General features: G+C 44.0%; 1 protein-coding gene across 4 annotated transcripts; it reads right to left on the bottom strand.

The window, feature by feature from the left end:
• Nucleotides 1-2,470: 2,470 nt before the first annotated feature.
• On the bottom strand, nt 2,471-15,670 carry Zfp719 (zinc finger protein 719). Of its 4 annotated transcripts, none has more exons than XM_087558488.1 (5): nt 15,506-15,670; nt 12,852-12,960; nt 10,033-10,261; nt 7,877-8,003; nt 2,471-5,270 (listed from the first exon to the last, which is right to left on the bottom strand). In XM_087558488.1, the coding sequence occupies exons 3-5, from the start codon at nt 10,168-10,170 to the stop codon at nt 3,352-3,354; spliced, it is 2,184 nt and encodes a 727-aa protein (XP_087414614.1). In that variant the 5' UTR covers nt 10,171-10,261; nt 12,852-12,960; nt 15,506-15,670; the 3' UTR covers nt 2,471-3,351. The 4 variants fall into 4 exon arrangements, with proteins under 4 accessions (XP_087414614.1, XP_087414556.1, XP_087414460.1 ...); XM_087558430.1 differs by having other exon boundaries at nt 15,449-15,550; NM_001420008.1 differs by having other exon boundaries at nt 2,578-5,270; nt 15,494-15,519.
• Nucleotides 15,671-18,845: the final 3,175 nt, after the last annotated feature.

Genomic DNA, 18,845 nt, shown 5'->3' with positions numbered 1-18,845 from the left:
GAGGAGGGAGCTCTTCAGGCAAGGCTTTGGAGCAAGAAGGACACAACAACCATGTAAGGACTTAGGGCATCCAGAACTGGTGGCCTCTTCCACTGGCGGATGGCTGATATAAGATAGCTGATAAGTTTAGGGCTAGAGATTTCTATGCCCAGAAATTGTGTTATCTGGAAAGTTTTAAAGTAATAAAGTGGTCTAGTGTTTTCCTTCCTTGGACCTAAGGTGGGTAGGAGAAAGAGAAGATAGGGCGGTTGATGGTGGCTTGACAAAGCTAGCCTGGAGGAAGAGGTAGAATGTGGGCTGGCGGGAGCGCAGCGTGGGGCAAAGGAGGAAGTGAGCTTTTTAAAATTACAAGCAACAGTATGGTTGATGTAAACAAGGGAGGATATTCTGATTAGTTGTTGTTGCAACACAACATATCAAAGTAAATCTTGCCGTTCAATTTCAAGGTTCATGTTAAGTCAGAGCAGAGATCCAGGAAGAATCATCTAAGTGGTTATGGTACTGGTTTTCCATAGAGCTGATGAGGTGTAACTTAGGTCCCAGTCATAGGAATGTCCTGGATCAAGCTCCATGTGTTTTATGTTCATCTCTGGGCCTCTCCACATTGGCTCAATTGGGTTTTCTCATAGTATATTGGCCTTCATATGACTTGATTTTACTACATGGCAGAAGCTTTCACGAATAAGCAACCGGATAAGAAATGTAGACACTCTACTGCTTTTAGTGTGGCCTCAAACACCATGTTATTTCTGTTATATTTTACCTATTGAACTTAGAGATGATAGGGACAGACTCATCTTTCCATAGTCTAGTCAGACTTACATTGTAAATACACTTGGGAGGTAGAAACAGAAGATTCAAGATTCCATAGCCATCCTCTGCTAACTGAAATTAGAATATAGCCTGGACTACGTAAGAGTCGGTCTCAGAGACAAACAAAAACTGAAATAAACAAGAAATAGATGGTCTGAACAAAGAAGGAATATTCATGTCTAGAGGGTTTCAATGAAACCAAAAATGAGGGACATAGCAGGTTTTCGAACCATAAGGAGTAGATACCTGGTAGGTTAAGGTCACTGTTTCATAAGAATAGCAACATGAAATAAGCTTAGTGAAAGAGGAGCTAAAAACATAGGAACCAGAGTGAGAACAAGGGGGCACATGAGGTCAGGAACAGTGGATGAGAAAACAATGACTAAAGAAGAACTGAGAAATAACAGAAGAACCAGGGAAGGGAGGCTATGAATTTACATGAGCATCCCAGAGCCCTCTATTGGTTTTCTGAGATTGGTTTATAATAGTTGGCAAAACAATAAAAAACTTATTTTTCTTACCATGTTTGAGACCTGAATGTGGAAATCAACATACTGGCGAAGGGTTGGCTAATTTTGGAAATAGTCAAGGAAGGCATTTGTGTGTGTGTGTGTGTGTGTGTGTGTGTGTGTGTGTGTGTGTGTGGTGTGTGTGTGTTTTGTTTTCCTTTAGCTTCCGTTTCTAGCAGTCATCAACATTCCACGGCTTGGAGGTATGCCACTGAAATCTGCCTCGATGATCCTGTCTTCCAAAATTTTTGAGTCTTCCCATGGCTTTATCATAATAAGAATGCCACTAAGCAGATTTAGGACCAACCCTAACCAAGTTTGTCTGTATCCTAAGTTATTTCTACAAAGAAGCCATTTCTATGAGACCATCTTCTGACGTTCTGGAAGAACATGAATCATGGAAAAGCATTACTCACACCAGCACAAATGGGCTCTGCAGGTACTGGCATCGGTTCATGAATATTCTAGGCTTCTGTATCTCTTTCAAATGGCACCCTGAAGGTGATGATCTCCAGGAACCTGAGACTGGACGTGGTGCTTAAAGTCTAGTGAAATGCCTAAGAAGTCAAAACTAGCTACTTTGACTGTAGGCCACCATGCTAGGGACAAGTCCAGCACAAGCTGTCCCTTCCTAGACAAAAACGAGGGAAGTTGTGTGACATTTAAAAATACTAGTATCATCTTGTAGAAGAGGGGGAGGAATGACTGAAGAAGCCAGAGAAGTCAAGGACACAAGGAAATCTACAGAATTAACCTGACCTGAGCCTATAGGGGCTCACTGAGATTAAACCACCACCAAGAGAGCATGTATGGGGAAGGACCTAGGCATGGCATCCTACACACATGTAACAGATATGCAGTTTGGTATTCGTGTGGTATCAAAAGCTGTCTCTGACTCAGCTGCTAGCCTTTGGGCCCCTTTCCCCAAACTGGACTGCCTTGTCTAGCCTCAATAGAAGATGCACCTCGTCCTACTGCAACTTGATAGGCCAAGGTGGGTTGATATCCATGGGAGGCCTCCCCTTCTCTAAGGAGAAAGGAAGGGAGGGGAAAGGACGGAAAGGTGAGAGGGAGGGAAAGTTCTGATCAGAATGTAAATTAATCCACTGATGAAAATAAAAATAAAAATATTATTATCCAGACAGGCATACTGGTACACATCTTTAATCCTACCCCTTGGGAGTCAGAGGCAGGCATAGCTCTGTGAGTTCAAGGCCAGTCAGGTCTACATAGTGAATTCCAGTACAGCCTGAGCTACATAGTGAAACCCTGTCTCATGTAAGAAAAAAAAAAAAAAAAAAAGCAAAAACAAAACAAAAACAAAAAACCTCCCGCATTAAACAAAAAACCATTGATGTAATATTGATATAATTTCCAATAAACTTTTCTAAAAGCCTCAAAATCTTGTAACCTTAACTTTAGAAGGTCTCAAATAATTAGTCAACATTTCCTCAACATGCAGAGAAACACAGTCCATAAAATATCTACTACAGTACAGGCATTTGTGCATCTTCCTACAAGTTGATTAATATTTCTCAAACATATATTTATGTTTAAACAAGCAATGCATAGCTTTTTTTTAAACTATGGACTATGGCTTGTATGTAGTTTGTGTATGTATTGTGTGTAGACACCTGTGGCAGGTTATGTGTGTTTGCCTGTGGTGTGCAGAAGACAAAGATTTTACCAACTGAGTAGTGTATCTTCCTAGTCTTATTTAGAGCTGTGATAAATCACTTTTCATTAAAACCAAGGGGAATATTTTTATGAGGGAAATGGATAAGGAACGGACTCTACAATAAATTCTTTTATGTGACCGAATGAATGCCTGGTATGAGTACCTGAGTCTATTGAAATGACATGATTTTGAGGGACTTTCTGTATTCTGAATTCATGTTTCTTCTCAGTATTGCATGGATGGTGCACCTAGAGTTGATGTACAATGTCTCACAGCTTCAGGAATGGTAATATGTGTGACTTGATTATATGCCTTCAGCTGATACATAACAGATTTCCCACAGGCAGAGCATCACTGTAGTTTCTCTGCACTCTGAGTTTGCTCATAGGATGTCACTTGTGAATTCTGCAGGAAACCCTTTTCACCTTTGTTATGGACAAAAGGCTTGTCCCTACTGTGAATTTTACAATGTCTATAGAAAGAAGACTTATCACTGAAGGCCTTCCCACATTCGGCACACACATATGGCTTCTCGCCTGTGTGAATTCGTTGATGCTCTTTGAGATTGGCTTTAGAAGACATTGCTTTCCCACAGTCGCTGCATATGTAAGGCTTCTCTCCAGTGTGAATTCTCTGATGTGTGCTGAGAACTGACCTATCATTGAAAGCCTTGCCACACTCAGAACACACATAAGGCTTCTCCCCAGTGTGAATTCGATGATGTACCTTCAGGTGGGATGCTCTCCGGAATGACTTCCCACAGTCAGAGCATTTGTAAGGCTTCTCACCGGTGTGAGTTTGCTGATGCATCTGTAGGTGAGAGTTTCTTCTGAATGACTTTCCGCAATCGTCACACTTGTAAGGTCTCTCACCAGTATGAATTCGATGATGCACGTGTAGGTGCGACTTCACACTATATGATTTCCCACAGTCATGGCATTTGTAAGGCTTCTCTCCTGTGTGAAACCGACAATGCTTCTTCAGATCCGAAGCATAAAGAAACAACTTCCCACAGTCATTACACGGGTAACATTTATCTCCACTGTGAATTCTCTGATGTGTGGTGAGGACTGACTTTTGGCTGAAGGCCATTCCACAGTCAGAACATACAAAAGATCTACCATCAGTGTGAATCTGATGATGTACCTTCAACTGGGATATTTTCCTGAATGATTCCCCGCAGTCAAAGCATTTGTAAGGTCCTTCACTGGTGTGAATTCGATGGTGTGCAAGCAGGTTAGATTTAATACTGAATGACTTCCCACAGTCAGGGCACTCATAAGGCTTTTCCCCGGTGTGAAATCGACAATGTTTTGTCAGATCAGATGCACAAACAAACATTTTCCCACAGTCACTGCATGTGTACGGCTTTTCTCCAGTGTGGATTCTTTGATGGATGGTGAGAACGGACTTTTGGCTGAAAGCTTTTCCACAGTCAGAACATGCATACGGCTTCTCACCAGTGTGTGTCCGAAGGTGCACCTTTAGATGGGATGTGTAACTGAATGACTTCCCACACACATGGCATTCATAAGGTTTCTCCTTTGTTTGGATTCCACAGAGCACTTGCAGGCTAGATTTACCCCTCCGTGATTTGGCACAGTCAGGACATTCATAAGGTGTCTCTTCTCTATGAGTTTCTGAATGGGAGGCCAATTTAGATTTGTGAAGAAACGTTTTCCCACATGTGTGACAGATAAAAGATGTCTCCATATTGTTAGTTATTTGCTGTTCACAGAAAACCACCTCACCAGTGAAGACCTTCCCACATCCAGTATATCCAACTGGTTTGTCTTGAAAATTAATTTCATGATCCATAAGTGGCAGATTAGGAGAAAGAATGTTTCCAAACTGACTCTCATTGTATGATTTCTCTCTTTGAGGGGGAACTGTGCATATGTCATTAGAAGAACCTTGTGTAAAACACTGATGAGATCCGATAATATCATTGAGCTGCTCTATGGTATTGCTTTGATTGTCACTATTTGCTCTTGGAGGTACATATTGTGTAGAAATGAGGTGGGGTTCTCCAGTTTCTTCATAGTCACAAACGCTGTCTATGTTCAGTAACTTCTGGTTTCGGAAAGCATCAGGACTTATGGGTCGGACCTGGCTTTGCTGATCTCTTTTTGCAGCAGTGTCATCATCCTGCCAGAGTTTCTCTAAAACAGAGCAACACGAGCCATGCCGTGTGACTTCGTTGGTTGCATCAGTTAGAAAGGAGGCTTTCACAAAAATCTGTTGATGTTGTATGTCAAGCTGCAATTTACCTGTAGAGAAGAGAAAGGAATGAAGGAATAGGCAGCGAGCAGGATGGAGGAGGAATCACACAGAAATGAATCTGAACAGTGGGACATCTGAGGTAGGCTGGAGAGATGGTTCGGTGGTTAAGAACACTTGTTGCACAAGTAGTGCAATAGAAACTCACTGGAATCTAGCAGGTGACCCTAGGGAAGGGTCTTAGTAACAAAGTAATGAAACCTGAAGCAGCTTTTTTCTATAACCAGGCAAGGCTTCCACAAACACAGTCACAAGACCTTCCACCTATAATTCGTCCTGTGGGCAAGATGTGCTGGGGTAAAGGTGGTGCAGAATTTGTAGGAGTGGCCAACCAATGGTCCAACTTGATAGCCAAACTGTGTTGGGAGCTATGCCCTTAAAAAGCTTCCATTATTGATGTTAATATTATACTTAGAGTTAAGTAAGATAAAATGGAAAAAATGCTAAAATGAAAATATGATGACTGGGTTCATTAAGAGGTCAGGACAATGGAAAATCCTCAGCCAGCTGCAGAAGGCTAATACAAATCTGGTGGTCAGGTTGCCTAATGATATGACAAACTTGTGACCTTTCTGAGAAACCAACATCCTGTTGACGTCAGTTGATTGCCTGAACACAAGAGCACAGTGTCCTTGGCTTGCGTAAATATTTCCCGCTTGCCCCCTCCCTCTGTTACCCCTGCTATGGTATAAATTCAGCCTTGGGAAAAAATAAAATTTGTTGAATTTGTCGCCTTGATCAGACTCCTGTCTTGGAGTCCTTCTTCGAGTCTCTTGTCCTCCATTCTCTCCTAGGTGGTCCCCAACCTCCACTGACTGCCCTGCGGGTTGGGGCAAAACCATAAAAGGGAGACCACACCTGACACTGCTTAGAAGGCCAGGAACCAGAGGCTGAATAGCCTAGGATAGAACCAAACCAAACCAAAAACAAAAAAAACAAAACCCCCAAAGAACAACAACTACAAAAAGGCAACCAAGTGATTCCTAATGATATTCTGCTTATACTCATAGACCAGAGCCTAGAATAATTGTCAGCACAGAGGCTTCATCCATCAACTGATAGGAGCAGATGCAGAGACCCACAGCCAAACATTAGGCAAAGCTTGGTGAATCCTGTAGAAGAGTGAGAAGAAGGATTGAAGGAGACAAGAAGAGTCAAGGATACTACAAGAATACAGCCTACAGAACCAACTAAGAGGACTCAGAGACTGAACCAAAAATCAGGAAGCCTGGATACAGTTGTGTAGGTGGGTGTTCTTATGGGACTCCTAACAGTGGGAGCTGGGGCTGTTTCTCACTCTTGTCTACTTTTAGGACTCTTTTCATCCTACTGTGTTGTGTCATACAGCATTAATAGGAGGGTATGTACCTAGTCTTATTGTAACTTGTTACGCCATCTTTGGTTGATATCCCTGGCATACCTGCTCTTTTCTGAAGTGAAATGGAGGAGTGGATCTGAGGGAGAGGGGCTGAGGTAATTTGAATAGGTTTGGCTCCCATAGTTTCATGGGTTTGAAAGCTTAGCCAAAGGGAGTAGCACTATTAGGAGGTGTGGGCTTATTGGAGGAGGTGTGGCCTTGTCAGACAGAGTGAGTAAGTAACTGTGCAGGTGGGCTTTGAGGTCTCCTATGCTCAGGCTCCACCAGTGTAGAATCTAATCTCCTGGCTGCCCAAGGAAGATGGTTTCCTTCTTGCTGTCTTCTGATCAAGATGTAGAAATTCTTGGCTCCTCCAGCACCACATCTGCCTACATGATGCCGTGCTTCCTGCCATGATGATGATGGACTAAACCTGAAACTGTAAGCCAGCCCCAAATTAAATGTTGTCCTTTAAAAGAGTTGCTGTAGTCGTGATGTCTCTTCACGGTAATAAAACATGAACTAAGATAAACTAAGGAGGTGGGGGGAGGGGTTGGGAGGAGAGAAGAGGCGGGAACTATAGAAAGGATGTAATATATGAGAGAAGAATAAACAACAGCAACAGCAACAGCAACAACAACAACAACAGACCATTAGTTGTTCTTGCTGATGACTTAGATGTGGTTCCCAGCACCAACATGGCAGCTAAATTGTTAACTACAGTTCCAAGGAATCTGATGCCCTTTTCTGGTCTCCACAGGTACTGTACACACATGGTATATGGACATGAGAAGGCAAAACATGCATACACGTAAAATAAAAATAAAACCTCAACACACACATCCCACATTTAGTGTGTGTGTGTGTGTGTGTGTGTGTGTGTGTGTGTGTGTGTGTGTAAGTGTATGCACGTGCATGTGTTGCACATACCATGGCATATGTGTGGAAGTCAAACTACAACTTGGGGAAATCAGCCTTGCAGGCCCCTTGAGTCAAACTCAATATTGGCAGCACAAAGCAACAAATGTAAATGACAAAAAAGGAATGAAACATCATGACAAAAGAAGGAAAAAACTCATAAAAGACCTGGTATTCCACTATGTTTCAAAATGAGAAATAAGTAGGCCCAGATCTTAGGCCCCCAGACGGCCATGCTCACCCACTGCCATGCTCACCCACTGCCATGCTCACCCACTGCCATGCTCACCCACTGCCATGCTCACCCACTGCCATGCTCACCCACTGCCAAGAGGTGGCTGTAGATCTCCAGCATCACCTCCTGGTACAGGCATCTCTGGGCAGAGTCCAGGTGCTGCCACTCCTCCTGGCTGAAGTCCACAGTCACATCATCAAAGGACACCAATCTCTGTAACAACATACTCATTGTGAATTAACATGTGTTTCCAGTTACCCCCCACCCCTTAAATGAAGCTTTAAGCTTTCTACAAAACACCTATTTCCCATTGTACTTTGGAGCATAAAGGAAAATGATATATATATATATAAATAAACATAAACTCACCACCTAATAAATACTATCATCCCCTCACCAGCAGGCCAGAAATGGATTCTTTCTCATTCTCTCTCAAAGATTAAACAGCATGACAGTTATTCAGTCACATCGTCCATATCTGTGCTGGGTCCCTGGGAGTCAACACTGTATGAGTTTTACTCTTAAAGAAGCTCAGAATTGCCAAGTAGCAAATATAAAGACTCAAGTATGGGGCTATAAAGGAGTATTTTTAGACAAATATACAAAGCAAATTGTTGGGAAGAGTGAGTTAAGACACTTACCTGTCATGATGCTAATTTTCTAATTAGCAATGTCTGTTGCTAATCAGAGCAGAGCAACTTAGATTGGAAGTGAGAAGTTTGAATGGGAACGTGGAATAGCATATTCTAGAGGAGAACTGGGATGAAGGTGAATGACGGTAAGAAAAGCCACAGTTTCATGGAGGGGCAGAGAGCTCTGAGTAGGAGGAGACAGTAACAGCTATAATGCCTAGAAACTATTTGTCATCTGAATCACAAGGAGGTACTTGGTGGGTTGACGAAAAGGGTATGGAGTTTTCAATTTTGAGTCATGGATTGTCGCTTAAGTAATTAATTGCAGGGACATGAAGACCTTCAAACGTGAAAGGCTGGTTTTATTGCATTCAGTGCGTGTCGCTCAAAGACATGATGGTAAAAGGACCTGCCTTTGGCAGCACCTAAGACATAAATGAAACCTTCTGAAGGGCAGTTACTTCTACAGAACTTTCCTCTTCGAAAATGGCTGCTAAACTACACACGAGAAGCGCTGCCAGGTATGACTTAGCATCACAGGAGAGAGATGACCTGCATGATGGCAGGATACAACAGTGCAAGCCACCACTGTGAAGCATACTGCAAGAATAAAATCAAACCAGAATGTGATCATTCTCCAGAGCAGAGATCTCCAACACACAAGCAATGGGAGCCACGAAGTCATCTCCGATTTCCATCAGCCATAATAATTACACGCAGATGAAATCAACTCAATAGCACATTTTATTTAGCCCGACAGATCCAAATTATTATTTTAAGATACTCAGCTTCGGACTAAAGAGAGGGCTCAGCTAAGAGCACCGGCTTCCAGAGATCTGGGTTCAATTCCCAACACGCACATGGCAGTTCACAACCTGCCTGTTAATTCCAGTTCCAGGGTATTCAATGCCCTCTTCTGGCCTCTGTGAGAACTGTATGCGCATGGTACACAGCTATATAAGCAGGCAAAACATCCACACACATAAAATAATGTGTGTGCATATAATACATATATATTAAATTAGTCAGCCTTGAGGAGCCAATGTGTATCTATGAACTGGGAGAGAAAAATCCAAAGACTCAGGGACTTGTACCCATGTGTGGTAATAGCTATGTAGCTGTTACCTTGGCATTGAACCATTCCCTTCTGGAGGAAGGGAGGAGAGGTTCTAGATGCCACGCCTTCATGTTACATAAATGTGTAAGCTGGATACACAGCTAGGGGAAGGCAGTGACAGGTTTTGGTGAGGCAGCTGCCCAAGGACCCCACCCCCAGATGGCTGCACTCCGCACATGCTACCATAATTAACATATGTATATAAAAAGAAATCTCTGCTTCACCAAGCTAGGCTTGGATGCACCTCCCATTTTTGTCCTGCCAGTCCTTTGGGTTGAATAGGAACGGGACTCCCCAGGGAGTCATAGATGGGCAGATAAATCTAAATCCAAGAAGCAGCACAATGAACGCGTCACGAAAAGATGAGGAAATGCTGGGGTTTCACCCTCTGTGCTGCACTCTCAGCTGGAGAATCAGGGTTGCGTCCAAATCTTCTGCTTCCAGTGTCTGCCGTCTAGCTAGGGAAAGTTGAACTTGGGGCATCTCTCCTCACCTCACACGGTCCATCCTGCTCCTCTGCTCCCAATCTCTGGGGCATCTGGCAGAAATTCATGTCGGTAGGCATGTCCTCCGTGGTTTCCAGTCTTGGTCTGTCTCTGACTTCCTCAGGATTCTGAAGATAGGTCAGCATGTGGAGGATCCACGTAGAGTTGCGGGGCAGAGGCCAGCTTGGTTATGATGGGGAAATTGGAGGTATGAATAACTCGGCCTCACCCAGAGGTCTGCAAAGACATCAGAAAGTCCTGGGACGTCAGCGACCATATTATTTTTATCATTCAGCCAACTTTTATTTGCCCATGAAGAGTTGAAGGCTCTACCTGAAGGTCATCCTGTAGACACTGCAGAGCAGACAAAGCCCAGAAATGGCCAACTCTCCAGTCTACCTCTTAACTGTGACAACAGGAAGGTATTATGTAAGGTGGCATAAAGCAAGGATGCGGGTATTGATCACTGGTATTGGGAATCCGATGCAGGATAAGGCTCATCGGCCCTCAGCTTTTGACTGGAAGGTCAAAAGTATGACTAAAAAATATCAGCTAGCTGTTAGCTTATTGTCCATTTTTTTAAGCTGTACATCAGAGGCTACTTATATCTGGTGTCTTACAAGGAGGCATGTAGGATGTCATACAGGTGAAGGCAAGTACAGAACGAGGCCTGTCATTGGACAAGAAGGAAAGATGGGCGGGAGAAAAGTTTTAGGGAGAGGAGACTGGAGGAGGCAGAAGCAGCAGGAGAGAACATGGAGGTTTATGTTAAGATTCCTCTCTGCACATTTACAAGTTGTTATGAAGATTCTTAAGGGATGGATGTGTACAGGGTTTTGTGTGTCTAGGTGAACAAATTATAGATTATCAATTGGATCAGAGGTTATTGTGTTGTGTGTTATTTCATATGGCGATTTAAGTTGAAGAGAGTTTGTGGTGGTCGTGGAGACACTGGGCTGCCACAGAATTGAGATGTATATTTCTGGCATGGTGGCAACCAGGCTTGGGAACTAGATAGGCAGAGAGATTGTTGCCAGGCTCAAGAGGAGCCATTGACAGTGTGATATGGGATAGAGCAAAGCGGGTGAGAGGCTTTGCTGACTGAGATGAAGATATCTTGGGGCACTACAGTGCAGGATCTGGTGCGGGGTAAAAGAAAGATTTTTTCTTTATAATTTTACAGCAACAGAGGCAAGCAAGGCTGTACGATGTTCCCTAGTATGACCTAAGGTCATCAAATGGAAATGAGGGGTCAGTATATATCTGACTTAATACAAAGTGACACACTGCCCCAGTTCAAAGTTTTTGTTTGTTTCTAGACAGTGTTCAAATGTACTAACGTACCTCGCAGCCTACTCTCTTCTAACATCTCTGTAACTACCACCATCCCCTCCTTGATCAAAGATGAGATATACGTAAGGACCAGGACCTCTGTTCTGTAATCCTACCCTTTCCTCCTTTTTGTCATTCTGTATCACAGGCTGACAGAGAACTCATTACATACTCCAGGATGGCCTCCAGGTCATAGTGCCACTGCTCTATCAGCCTATCAAGTCGGGATTGCAGGTAAAACATCCCTCTGGCTGACTATAGATGTCTTCCTGTCTATAATGAGTTCTCTAGCTACACTGGATGTGATCACTCAGACCAGTGATTTTCAGTGACCTCTAAAGACGATACAGGAGTGCCAGGTTACAAACTATCCCCCAGTGACTGACAGGCAGTAGGACCCTGAAATTACAGCTAACATAAATTTTCTCTAGAGTGTTTTTTCTTGACTTCCACATAATCTCAAATAACTCGCAACACAGGGGTCCAAATAACAGAGCCCAGGTTGGAAGCAATATTGATGCTGCTTGCTTGCTTGCTTGCTTTCTTCTTCTTCTTCTTCTTCTTCTTCTTCTTCTTCTTCTTCTTCTTCTTCTTCTTCTTCTTCTTCTTCTTCTTCTTCTTCTCTTCTTCTTCTTCCTCTTCCTCCTCCTCCCCCTCCCCTCTCCCTCCTCCTCCTCTTCCTCCTCCTCCTCCTCCTCTTCTTCTTCCTCTTCCTCCTCCTCCCCCTCCCCTCTCCCTCCCCTCTCCCTCCTCCTCCTCCTCCTCCTCCTCTTCCTCCTCCTCCTCCTCCTCTTCTTCTTCTTCTTCTTCCTCTTCCTCCTCCTCCCCCTCCCCTCTCCCTCCTCCTCCTCCTCCTCCTCCTCCTCCTCCTCCTCCTCCTCCTCCTCCTCTTCTTCTTCTTCTTCTTCCTCTTCCTCCTCCTCCCCCTCCCCTCTCCCTCCTCCTCCTCCTCCTCCTCCTCCTCCTCCTCCTCCTCCTCCTCCTCCTCTTCTTCTTCTTCTTCTTCTTCTTCTTCTTCTTCTTCTTCTTCTATCTTCTTCTTCTTCTTCTTCTATCTTCTTTTTGAGGTAGGATCATTTGGTCTGGCTGGGCTTGAATTCATTCTATAACACAGGCTGGCTTTGATATTGTGACTGTCCTACCTCATCCCCCAGTGTAGGGAATAAATGTATGCTCCACCAAGCCTGCCTTGGAAGCAGCTCTGAAACAAGTTTCTAGAAGCTACTTTTGTCAGTCATGCCTAGCGGCTGGCTACACGAAAACACAGCTCTCACTTCAAAGGGAATAGGAACAGTTTAGTCTAGAGCCAAGTAAGTGTACCACAGCCTGGGCGTGGAGAATCAGGTTACATTACTACCTTGTTCCAATGCAGTAACAGCTTGGTGAAACTGTTGTATAAGTGAACAAAATGAAACCATAAATCAGAGTAGTCCTAAAGTACATTGGTGAGAGTCAAAGTGAGGTAGGAACAAATAGGTTCATGGTTGGGACTCACCACAACATGAGGAATTACATTGACGTGTCACAGCATTAGGAAGGTTGAGAACCGCTGCCTCAGAGGGAAAAGGTGCTTGCCAACAAGCCTGACAACCTGAGTTCGATACCTGGGACATACATGGTAGAAAGAGGGGATAACTCCTGATAGTTGTCTTCTGACCTATACATGCACAACACACACACACACACACACACACACACACACACACACACACACACACACGGGGTAGGGGAGAAGGGGGAGAGAGACTGATTGACTCTGTCTCAAATAGAAAGGTAGGTGCGCTGGAAGGAAAGCCTGGATGGTGTCCACTGGCCTCCATGCTCCCCTGTACACATACATGTACCCACAGCCAAATAACCCTGCCCCTAACATACACACCAAAACAACAACAACCAAAATTGAATGCTGGTGGAACCGTTAGGTTACAATGAGGTGAACAAGTAAGTCTCCATTACAGGCCTCACATGCTCTCCGATGACATTCTTGGCCTTTCCGTTGCTGGAAACTAACGGGCTGCTTAGGTAAACTACATAGATGGACACTGACTAACTGCTGAGGGGATCAAAGACAACTAAAGACAGACTCCACGCCTGCAGTATATAAACTCTCTACAATCACCCTAGTACTTTTCAGTTCATCAGCCTTGAAGAATCTTTAACATAGGGGTGGCTTCTGGTTTCTGGGAACTTCGGCTGCAGACCTACAATCCTAGCCCTCCAGAGGCAGGTGGATCACAGCCGCATTTGAGGTCAGACTGGTCTACAAACTGAGTTTCAGGCTGGCCAGGAGTACAAAAGATAGGAAGGAATGGGGAGGAGGGAGGGAGGTGGGGGGAGGGAACAGTGGCTGGAGAGATGGCTCAGTGGTTAAGAGCAATTGCTGCTCTTGCACATGTCTCAAGCTCAGCACCTATGTGCAAATGTGATTCACAGCCTCCTGTAGCTCTAATTTCAGAGGATCAGATGTGCACAAGGACCACGCTTGGTGTCCCTATATACAAGCAGTCAAACACTCATATACATAAAAGTTTTTTAAAAAAATGAAACACACACACACACACACACACACACACACACACACACACAGAGCTACTTTTACTAAAAAGCATTGTGTATGTCTTCTGTATTATGACTCTGATTCCTAACCTACTTCACGCCCAGCCTGGCATCCTTCAGCCTGTGCCTCCAGACTGCTAAGATTACAGGCCTGTCCTATGTCACCACAACCTGCAGCACTGCTTTAATACACACCTCTGGATTTCTAAACCTAAACCCCAAGTCTGTACACCAGAGACAGACATGGGGACACCAGGTCACTTTAACTCTCCTTCTGCTCAATGTAACCAATGTATGGAATCCCATCCTCAGCTATTCTTTTATTCCTTAACATTTTTTTTTTTTAAAGAGATGGGGATTCCTTGGAGAAGGTAGCTCACTAGTGGTTAAGGAAATTCGTTTTGAAAGAACTATTTTTACTAGTCAAACATTTAAAAATTATAAGTGTATGGGTGTCTTGCCTGTCTGTGTGTCTGTGTACCACTAGCTGGAAGGACAGAAGGGATCACAGATCCCCTGGAACCGTGCTGGGCAGTTCAAAGTCACCATGAGAGCGTGGCTGCTGGGAATGCAACTCTGCTGACCCACACCTCAGCTCCCCTTCTGCCTTTCATCCTCGCTGGTATCTTCAGTAAGTATACTGGATGAGACTGGCCTTTACCCAGGCTTCTGCCTTAAAACCTTTTTTTTTTTTTTGCAGCACCTTGCTGCTTAACTGCCAGTCACCAATCCTTGCCATTGCCACAGGTCCCAAGCACAGGCCAAACCTTCCATCAGGTCTCACATCTGCAAAGGACCGCAGTATTTATGTAAACTGGCCATTGCAATTGAATTGGGATTAGTTTTTTTTTTTTAATCCTTTGTCTTCAGCTGCAGACAGGGAATGGAATATGCAGAACACCTGGGGCCAGCCCCAAGGTTTATGTCCCAGCTAAGATGACTGTGCCCATATTAAATATACCTAATGTATCTCCTAGTTTTCATGCAGTTCTTTCTATTGCTAACACTGCTTAGGCTGACATAGATGGAAGGCACTGTGCCCCTAGTTTGGGTCAAAACATAAAATTCATTTGTTCGTTTTCTCTTACTTCTTGGAGTTTTTGTTCTCTCGCAGGCCAGTGTTTGACCAGGAGCCAGGGCTCCAGTTACCAGCTACTCAAACACCGTCAGCCCAGAAGGCAGAGCGGTCACCCTCACAAAGCACCTTACATTGGCCCCAGGCTCCATCGCAGCCTGAGCAGCCTTGCTCGCCTGACTCCTAAGCCAATCACTGACTGAGCGGATCTCAAGCCACCTCAAGGTCCTCGCCCTGAAGCTCCCGGATGCTGCAGCGCCCACTCACTGGGTGCTGCTCCGAACGCCCTCACATGACAATTTTCACGGACGAAGGTGGGAAATCCCAGGGGAGAGCTTCCTGGGAAGTGACAAAACACAGATGCGGAAAACCCGCAGGAACAGAATGAAAGCGAACCGAACGACCCCCGCTTTATACACGGCAACACCCTGCAGACGATTCAACCATCACTCAGCACAAACCAGCGCTCAGCAGCACAGCGTCCTCTCTGCTCCGCAGTCACTCACCGCACACTGCACCTTAGAGAAGCTCTGCACACGGCACGCCAGGGATGCGAGACTTCCGCCCACAGACACCCACAATTCCAAGGGTTCGGATTCCAAACACCCACGCTGCCCTGGCAACGACAGCAGAGGCGAACTACTTTAAGATCTGAGCGGATGTGATCACTCTAAGCCACTTCCGATTTGAATAAGGGTTCCCTCAGTACATTACCACGTAGCCCGCATGCATGACGCGCATGCGCGCTACCACTGCCGAAGGTAAATCTTGCCAGTACTTATTATGGCTCGTCTGGTACCATGACTGCACCCACACTCCAGTGGCACAGAGGCGACCATCAAAGTGCTTCAGTTCCATACAGACAGGCAAGCCTGTGGAATGTGATGTAGTGAAAGTCTAAGTCTGTCTCACATTGCTGGAGGGTTTATTTACTCCTTGTAAGTGTATAAAATTCTGAGAGCGTAACATTACATCTTCCTAAATGTACCCTTTTCTGTATTTTATTAGATTTATTTTATGTATTTTTGCCCGTATGATAAGTTTATAGCACCCAGGACAGCTGCAAGAGCAACAAGTGCTCTTAACCTGTTTCATTTTCTTCAACTTTTCTCTTTATTTTCACCCGAACTTAAATGAGTTCTTATTTTTGAGATGGCGTGGCTAAGTTGGTCTGACTGGCTTAGAACCGGCATGTAGATCGTTCTGGCCTTAGACTCTCAGACATCCCATAGCCTCTGTTCCGCGAGGGCTGGGATTAAAGATGTATACCACCAGACTGGCCTTTTCTGATTTTTCGAAGACTGAAAACTATGTGGGGTTATTAGGAAACAGGAGGTGAAGTCATATGGAACATCAAAGGTGAGAATCTGAGATAGACCATCACGTACTTCATACTGGGGCATCTCACAGTTCCCAGAGTAGAGAAACCTGATTTTACTTAGAAGTAAACTTTTTTCTAAGTTGCATGATAGAGATAATGTAGAACTAGGTGGGAAGTGGAAATAATGGTAAGTGGAGACACCAGTCAAATGGAAAAATAACTGTAGTGACTAAATTAGTAAACCTAATGTACAGTATGAAAATAAAGAATTGTGTGAGTCATCTCCACATTAAACACATTCTAGCCCTGGATGGTCTAGAACATTGGTTCTCAACTTGTGGGTCATGACCCCTTTGACAAACCTCTATCTCCAAAAATATTTACATCATGATTTATAACAGTAGTAAAATTACAGTCATGAAGTAGCAATGAAAAAAAATTAGGAAGGTTGAGAACCATTGGTCTGGAGCCACGTAGAGTAGGCTGGCCTTGAACTTACTCTGATCTTCTTCTCTATGCCACTCAAGTTTTAGCATTACAGCAATATGCAATCATTCCTGGTTTACATATGGCCTAGATCTTTTCATTGAGAACAGACTACAGGAATGATTTAGGAAACACAGTTTCATCATCAAAGATAGAGCTCACCAGTCCCAAAAGAGTGGGCTCAAGCCATCCACCACTGCAGGGCGAAATTAAAATAAACTACGTGAACGTCATTGTTATGCAAATGTCAATCTCTGCTCCTCATTAATCTACTACCTGTAAACACGTCGTTATTTATACCCATTTATTGCATCCCAGGCACCGACTTGTTCTAGAATTTCTTTCCATAGTTTTACCTCTCTAGTCAATAAACAATGCTCACCTATCCTGAGTCCTGAGCCACTGCTAGTTCACCAGGAAGATGGAGCACTTGCCTCATGGAGATGATGAGTCACTAGAGACAGTCAGAGGCTCAATATATAAAATCACAAGTTAGTATCTGCATATGAAAGAGAACACGTCATTGTCTTCCTGAATTACCTCACCTCCTATTTTCCAGTTTAACCCAGTTCCTTGTAAATTTCATTTTATGACCCATAAAACCCCAGTGCATTTATACTGCAGTTCCATTACACATCTGTCTATTTTGATGAACACCTGGGCATATTCCATTTCTTTGCCATTGGGAAGAGCAGTGGTAAACATCGATGTGCCAGTATCTCTGTGGTATGATATAAATTCCCAGGGTGTATATCCACAAGAGAAAAGCTACATGATTGGGTAGTTTCTAATTTCAGAAACTGTCACTAAGGTTGCACAGTGAGATCTTCAGTCTCAAAACCAAAACAAATCAAACAAACTAAACCCAAGAACAAAACCCCAGGCTGATTTCACTGGAGTTGCAACAAACTACATTCCCTCAGACAGTCAATAAAGGCTCCCTCTTCGTCACATCCTCAGATTTGCTGTTCATTGATGATAGCCATTTTGGACAGGTAAGAAGTTGGCTCGGGGGTTAAACATTTTAAAAGAATTTGACTGTATGTCTTTTTCGTAGAGTTCTCTCCTCAGTTCCTTGTCCCGAGTCTTTATGGGCATGTTTTTCTTGTTTGCTGTTTTACAGTCTAGGCCTTTTTAAGCATTAAGCCATGATTCATAGGGAATGGACTACTGCAGCCCAGGCTTGTTTCTGTCAACAGAGCAGAACTGCCGCTTCAGTTGAACCCAGTTACTGTTCCTTTGGCTCCCCCTTTTCTGATTATTCCCCTTCTCCCTTCCCAGGAAGTTATCACAAGTCTTTTGTTGTTGTTGTTATTGTTTTTCCTGAGTCAGGGTCTCTCCCGGTGTCTCTAGCACTGGTTGTTCTGGAACTCACTATGTAGACAGGGCTGCCCTTGAGCTCACAGAGTTCTGTCTGCCTCTGCCTCCTGCGTGCTGGAGTTAAAGGTGTGCACCACCACGACTGCCTCTGGATTATGGTATTTCAACCTCATGGAATACCATGCTGCCGACAAAGGTATGTATTTTAGGGTAGAAAAACAACACACACAGAGATGTGGTTTTTAGAAGACAAAGAGATTCTACACAAGAATATGACTTGGAGAACAGTAATGTATGCAGCACATATTGTCAGATATATTGTGAGGAGGCAGACAGTAAATATTCCTAAGTTGGTGATCACAACTACTCAGTTGTGCTGGTGGAGCAACAAAGCAAATATATACAAATGAACATAGCTGTGCCGCATAAAACTTTATTTAAAACATCAAGGCAGGCGTGGTGGCATATGTCTTTAGTCTCAGCACATAGAAGACAAAGGCAGATGGGTCTCTGTGAGTTCAAGACCAGCCTGGTAAGCTGCAGGTCAGCCAAGGTTACGTAGTGAGACCCTGTTTCAAGGAAAAAAAAAAATAAAACCAAAAAACCAAAACCAAACCAAACCAAAACCAAAACAAACAAACAAAAAACCCCAAAAAACAAAAAACCAACAACAACAGGCTCAGCGGTTAATGGCACATGTCAAGCTCAATTCCTGGGACCTGAATGTTGTT

The sequence above is a fragment of the Rattus norvegicus genome, chromosome 1 (assembly GCF_021556685.1).
Source record: "Rattus norvegicus strain SHRSP/BbbUtx chromosome 1, alternate assembly SHRSP_T2T, whole genome shotgun sequence".
NCBI classification, from domain to species: Eukaryota; Metazoa; Chordata; class Mammalia; order Rodentia; family Muridae; genus Rattus; species Rattus norvegicus.
This window is presented reverse-complemented; position numbering and strand designations above follow the sequence as displayed.

Excerpts from the sequence above, each read along its gene's own strand:
- Zfp719 (XM_087558488.1), bottom strand. The coding sequence starts at position 10,170 with ATGCTGACCTATCTTCAGAATCCTGAGGAAGTCAGAGACAGACCAAGA. Across the intron at positions 8,004-10,032 it reads AGCAGGATGGACCGTGTGAG|AGATTGGTGTCCTTTGATGA; the intron begins GTGAGGAGAGAT and ends ATGTTGTTACAG. Across the intron at positions 5,271-7,876 it reads CAGCCACCTCTTGGCAGTGG|GTAAATTGCAGCTTGACATA; the intron begins GTGAGCATGGCA and ends TCTTCTCTACAG.